This window comes from Ranitomeya variabilis, chromosome 4, assembly GCF_051348905.1.
Source record: "Ranitomeya variabilis isolate aRanVar5 chromosome 4, aRanVar5.hap1, whole genome shotgun sequence".
In the NCBI taxonomy this organism is placed as follows: Eukaryota; Metazoa; Chordata; class Amphibia; order Anura; family Dendrobatidae; genus Ranitomeya; species Ranitomeya variabilis.
In genome coordinates this window covers 449747245-449754093 of record NC_135235.1, presented here as the reverse complement: position 1 = coordinate 449754093, position 6849 = coordinate 449747245, and the positions used below count along the sequence as shown (strand labels likewise).

Below are 6849 nucleotides of genomic sequence, written 5' to 3'. Positions count from 1 at the left end.
GCTTGCTGACCCAGCTATAGGAAACCTAAAAGAAGTGACAAATGGAGAATTATCCCTGTAATAAGGAAGGATGTCTAATAAAGGGGGGGGACGCTCCACAATCCATAACATCGCATTACGTGTGTCCGGCGCCGGACACACGTAATGCGATGTTATGGATTGTGGAGCTGCCAAGAAGATTATAAACATGAATTTCTGAGCATTCCTGAGGATGAAGAAGATAAGAAAAGATGTATAAAGGCCCCGTCACACACAGCGACGCTGCAGCGATACAGACAATGATGCTGATCGCTGCAGCGTCACTGTGTGGTCGCTGGGGAGCTGTCGCACAGACCGCTCTCCAGCGACCAACGATGCCGAGGTCCTGGGTAACCAGGGTAAACATCGGGTTACTAAGCGCAGGGCCGCGCTTAGTAACCCGATGTTTACCCTGGTTACCAGCGTAAAAGTAAAAAAAACCAAACAGTGCATGCTTACCTTCCGCTGTCTGTCCCCCGGCGTTCTGCTTCTCTGCACTGTGTAAGCACAGCGGCCGGAAAGCACAGCGGTGACGTCACCGCTGTGCTGTGTTTTCCGGCTGGCCGGCGCTCACAGTGCAGAGAAGCAGAACGCCGGGGGACAGACAGCGGAAGGTAAGCATGCACTGTTTGGTTTTTTTTACTTTTACGCTGGTAACTAGGGTAAACATCGGGTTACTAAGCGCGGCCCTGCACTTAGTAACCCAATGTTTACCCTGGTTACCAGTGAAGACATCGCTGGATCGGTGTCACACACACCGATTCAGCGATGTCAGCGGGACCTCAACGACCAAAAAACGGTCCAGGCCATTCCGACACGACCAGCAATCTCGCAGCAGGGGCCTGGTCGCTGGTACGTGTCACACATAGCGAGATCGCTACTGAGGTCGCTGTTGCGTCACAAAACTTGTGACTCAGCAGCGATCTCGCTAGCGATCTCGCTATGTGAGACGGGGCCTTAACCCCTTCACCCCCGGAGCTTTTTCCGTTTTTCCATTTCGTTTTTCGCTCCCCTCCTTCCCAGAGCCATAACTTTTTTATTTTTCCGTCAATTTGGCCATGTGAGGGCTTATTTTTTGCGGGACGAGTTGTACTTTTGAACGACATCATTGGTTTTACCATGTCGTGTACTAGAAAACGGGAAAAAAATTCCAAGTGCAGTGAAATTGCAAAAAAAGTGCAATCCCACACTTGTTTTTTGCTTGCCTATTTTGCTAGGTTCACTAAATGCTAAAACTGACCTGCCATTATGATTCTCCAGGTCAGTACGAGTTCATAGACACCTAACATGACTAGGTTATTTTTCACCTAAGTGGTGAAAAAAAATTCCAAACTTTGCAAAAAACAAAAAACAAAATTGCGCCATTTTCTGATACTCGTAGCGTCTCCATTTTTCGTGATCTGGGGTCAGGTGAGGGCTTATTTTTTGCGTGCCGAGCTGGCATTTTTAATGATAGCATTTTGGTGCAGATACGTTCTTTTGATCGCCCGTTATTGCATTTTAATGCAATGTCGTGGCGACCAAAAAAACGTAAATCTGGCGTTTCGATTTTTTTTCTCATTACGCCGTTTAGCGATCAGGTTAATGCTTTTTTTTATTGATAGATCGGGCGATTCTGAACGCGGCGATACCAAATATGTGTAGGTTGGGTTTTTTTTTCATTGATTTATTTTGATTGGGGCGAAAGGGGGGTGATTTAAACTTTTATATTTTTTTTACTTTTTTCACATTTTTTTTTTACTTTTTTTTTAAACTTTTACCATGCTATAGCCTCCATGGGAAGCTAGAAGCAGGCACAGCCCGATCGGCTCTGCTACATAACAGCGATCATCAGATCGCTGTTATGTAGCTAAAATGCAGGTGTGCTGTGAGCGCCGACATGTGACGGGGGTCGGCGATGCGCTCATATCCGGCCGCACGGCCGGATGCGGTAGTTAAATGCCGCTGTCTGCGTTTGACAGCGGCATTTAACTAGTTAATAGCGGCGGGTGATCGCGATTTCACCCGCCGCTATTGCGCGCACATGTCAGCTGTAAAAAACAGCTGACATGTCGCGACTTTGATGTGCGCTCACCGCCGGAGCGCACATCAAAGCGGGGGTCCCGACATGTGACGTACTATACCGTCACATGTCGGGAAGGGGTTAAGGATGCTATTCACTGCACCCACAAGGTAATGGCAGCAGCTTCATAGGGTCAAAGGGGGTGACAGGTGCGCTTTAAGCATGTGAATACGGCCCCCTGGTCATAGTAACAGGTGTGTAATAGAAAACAACACAGGGAATAGTAAATAATAGGAAACTTTAACAAGCTCTTTAGACGCGACCATCTTTTATTTTTTTTTTTTAGCAAACCGTCTCATGACAATGAATCGTGTAGAAAAGAATATTAAGAAAAGAAAATACACTGAGGATTTCTTGCAGTATGGTTTTACCTCCATAATTTCAGCAGGAATTGAGAAACCACAATGTGTTATTTGTACTGAAGTTCTCTCAGCTGAATCTATGAAGCCGAACAAACTAAAACGGCATTTTGATAGCAAGCATCCACTCTTTGCTAGCAAGGATATCAGCTATTTTAGAAGCAAAGCTGATGGACTCAAGAAATCTAGATTTGACACTGGTGGCCAGTACCATAAACACAATGTAGCAGCTGTTGAAGCGTCATATTTGGTGGCACTCAGAATTGCCAGAGCTATGAAACCTCACACCATTGCTGAGGATTTACTGTTGCCAGCTGCAAAAGACATAGTTCGAGTGATAATTGGAAATGAATATGTCCAGAAATTGAATGCGATTTCCTTATCTAATGACACTGTCCGCAGAAGAATAGAGGACATGTCTGCTGATATTCTTGATCAGGTGATCCAGGAAATTAAATCTGCACCACTACCAATATTCAGTATCCAGCTTGACGAATCTACAGACGTGGCAAACTGTGCACAGTTGTTGGTTTACGCAAGGTATATTAATGATGGCGACTTTAAAGATGAGTTTCTTTTTTGCAAACCGCTTGAAACAACAACAACTGCACATGATATTTTTGATGCAGTTGGTTCTTTTCTAAAAGCGCATAACATCTCTTGGGAAAAGGTTTGCGGTGTATGCACAGATGGTGCTCCTGCTATGCTAGGATGTCGCTCAGGATTTCAGCGTTTGGTACAAAATGAATCGCCAAAAGCAATCGGAACACACTGTATGATACATCGCCAAATATTAGCGACTAAGACACTGCCGCAAGATTTACAAGAAGTAATGAAAAGCGTCATAACATGTGTCAATTTTGTTAAGTCGAGCGCCTTAAACAGTCGTCTGTTTTGCCAACTGTGCAACGATCTAGATGCGCCAAACAATGCTCTGTTATTTCACACTGAAGTCAGATGGTTGTCAAGAGGAAAAGTTTTAAAACGTGTCTTTGAGCTTCGTGAGGAACTGAAAACGTTTTTTAATCAGAAAGCAAGACCGCAATTCGAAGCATTGTTTAGCGATAAAACTGAGCTGCAGAAAATAGCTTACTTGGTGGACATCTTTGTCATCTTGAATGACTTAAATTTATCACTGCAAGGACCAAATGCAACGTGCCTCGATTTGTCTGAAAAAATGAGATCATTCCAAATGAAACTTCAGCTTTGGAAAGATAAATTGGATAAAAAAATTTTTTACATGTTTCCTACATTATCTGCCTTCTTTGAGGAACATGACATTGAGCCAGACAACAAAATTATGATGATATCTTCTGTGAAAGAACATTTGCACATGTTTTCAGAGGAAATTTCATCATACTTTCCTAATCTACCTGACACCCCGTTTGCACTTGCCAGAAGTCCATTCACAGTGAAAGTTGAAGATGTTCCGGAGACAGCGCAAGAAGAGTTCATCGACCTAATTAACAATGATGCAGCGAGAACAGATTTCTCTACAATGCCACTGACAAAATTCTGGATTAAGAGTTTACAGTTATATCCTATTCTGTCTGAGACTGTGCTGCGCCTTCTTCTTCCTTTTCCAACAACATATCTTTGCGAAACAGGGTTTTCCAGATTGCTGGTAATCAAGTCTAAATACCGAAGTAGACTTGTTGTGGAAAATGATCTTCGCTGTGCCCTTGCAAAGACTGCCCCAAGAATTTCTGAATTGGTAAGCAAGAAGCAACCACAACCATCTCACTGAATTTGGCAGCATACTGTAGCAAAATATTGGGGCGGAGGCGCGTCCCCAGGAGTTCACTGTTCAGTGTGCGGTGGGTACTTTGCGGCGGTAATATTTTTGATCTACACGTAGACTTTGTGGATATGTCTTTAGTGTTTGGCAGTGGATGGGTACCTTATTGTAGCCTGCTATGATATCCTCTATTTCCGTCTATTGGTGTATTAATATTATCTATTGGCAGTCCGCACTGTTGTTGCCCACATGGCTTCCTATTCATAGGGTATATTTTCTGTTATGTATATTTTGTAGTTTATTGTTTAGTTTTTTCCTTTTGCTGAGTTCTTTTAGCCAACATATTAATATGTGATCATTATATCTGTGAACAGCCCTTCCTGGGCACGCGCCCCCTGCTATTTATCCAGTGCCACCTGAGTAGTGTCACTAATTGTCCTTCCATGCACTTGTGTCTTATTATCTATTTAATAAAGTTTGCACTTTTTTTCTACTTTATTGGACCATATGTCATTATTTTTTGAAGTAGTTATGCATAATTGATGATAGGCCCTTTGGGTCTCGGTTACCAATGGTACAGATTACTGCTATATTGTATATTGCCATGGTAGCTAGCTGTATAAGTTGGTTTCAGCAAAATATTGCACTGTTGTTTACTGTTATATTTAAACCCATGGTATGCCATGGTGAAATGTTATTTATTGGAATTCGTAATAAATATTTCTCAACATATAATTGTTTTTGTGATTATTTATTATGTTTGATTTGTAGCAATGAGAATACATAATGCATATCAGATATTTACATTCCGAATCATAACTAATAAAATTACAGTTTTAAAGTAGCCACCAAAATTATTTTTTGGGTTGGGGGTCACCGCAACATGAGGAACTGTATTGCGGGGTCGCGGCATTAGAAAGGTTGAGAACCACTGCTCTAAAGTGTGCAGTAACTGAGTGGGAAATTCAAAATACAGACAGGCGAGCAGTTGTCTTCCCAACTCTCCTGAAGCTGGGCACAGACCCCCCCTGCCATGTGGTCTGCTGCTGCACCAGCAGCAGACTGAAGACGGCTGCCATTTTTCACTGCCTGTTATAGGCCAAGAGCCCATTGTGACACGTGAGAGTTCCGGAGACAATGGCCAAAGGCTCATTGTGACTGCACGTGAAGGTTCCGTGCTCAGATTCTATCTACTGCAGGCAGCGCACCTGATTGGTCCAAAGCATTACAATACTCACACAGGTGTAGATGGACAAGACAAGCATAGTCAAGATCAGCACAGACACCATTTTTCCTTTTTTTTAAATACATATAATACACCACATTTAAAATTCGGTGGTCCACAAGAGGGAGACAATGTTTCACAAAAGAATTCATGCAGTCAGAAAAGTGGTATATATGGCAGAGCTACTCATTGGATACTTCAATTTAAACAGTACTGACAGCCGGGGCCTAATTTTGTAGATGGCACAGTATATTTGCAACACTGTAACAAAGGCCTAATACAGGCCTACATCTTAACACACCTGTTGCAACCAGTAAAGACACATTGATTGATTGCATATTGAATGCAATACAATGTTTGACATACATAGGTGAAAGCAAAGCCCCCAACTGGTCCCCAAATAGGGGACGTATCAGATACTACACTTGATCTTGAGCAGCGGCGGCGGCGGCGACGACGACGGATGCGAAAGGCAGAGGAGAGATAACCAGAAATGGTTTGCCACTTGTGCCGCACCAAGGCCTAAAACCGACACCCATTGTGGAGAGAGAGCAAAAATTGCCAAGGGGAAGGCCTTTCTAGAAGCTCTGGAGGCCTTCTCAATGACAGCTCTACTGTGTATGTGTGTGTGTTCAAGCTGTGCACAACGCGTTTTGAATCTGCATATCTCCACCTATTTTAACACACCCTCCATCCCCCTTTTGCTCTAAAGTGTGCAGTAACTGAGTGGGAAATTCAAAATACAGACAGGCGAGCAGTTGTCTTCCCAACTCTCCTGAAGCTGGGCACAGACCCCCCCTGCCATGTGGTCTGCTGCTGCACCAGCAGCAGACTGAAGACGGCGGCCATTTTTCACTGCCTGTTATAGGCCAAGAGCCCATTGTGACACGTGAGAGTTCCGGAGACAATGGCCAAAGGCTCATTGTGACTGCACGTGAAGGTTCCGTGCTCAGATTCTATCTACTGCAGGCAGCGCACCTGATTGGTCCAAAGCATTACAATACTCACACAGGTGTAGATGGACAAGACAAGCATAGTCAAGATCAGCACAGACACCATTTTTCCTTTTTTTTAAATACATATAATACACCACATTTAAAATTCGGTGGTCCACAAGAGGGAGACAATGTTTCACAAAAGAATTCATGCAGTCAGAAAAGTGGTATATATGGCAGAGCTACTCATTGGATACTTCAATTTAAACAGTACTGACAGCCGGGGCCTAATTTTGTAGATGGCACAGTATATTTGCAACACTGTAACAAAGGCCTAATACAGGCCTACATCTTAACACACCTGTTGCAACCAGTAAAGACACATTGATTGATTGCATATTGAATGCAATACAATGTTTGACATACATAGGTGAAAGCAAAGCCCCCAACTGGTCCCCATATAGGGGACGTATCAGATACTACACTTGATCTTGAGCGGCGGCGGCGGCGGC

The 6849-nt window shown here is 43.5% G+C and overlaps 1 protein-coding gene across 1 annotated transcript; it reads left to right on the top strand.

The window, feature by feature from the left end:
• The first annotated feature begins 1807 nt into the window (after positions 1-1807).
• On the top strand, positions 1808-4477 carry LOC143769008 (zinc finger BED domain-containing protein 5-like). The gene has a single exon (XM_077257617.1). The coding sequence runs from the start codon at positions 2378-2380 to the stop codon at positions 4184-4186; it is 1809 nt and encodes a 602-aa protein (XP_077113732.1). The 5' UTR covers positions 1808-2377; the 3' UTR covers positions 4187-4477.
• Positions 4478-6849: the final 2372 nt, after the last annotated feature.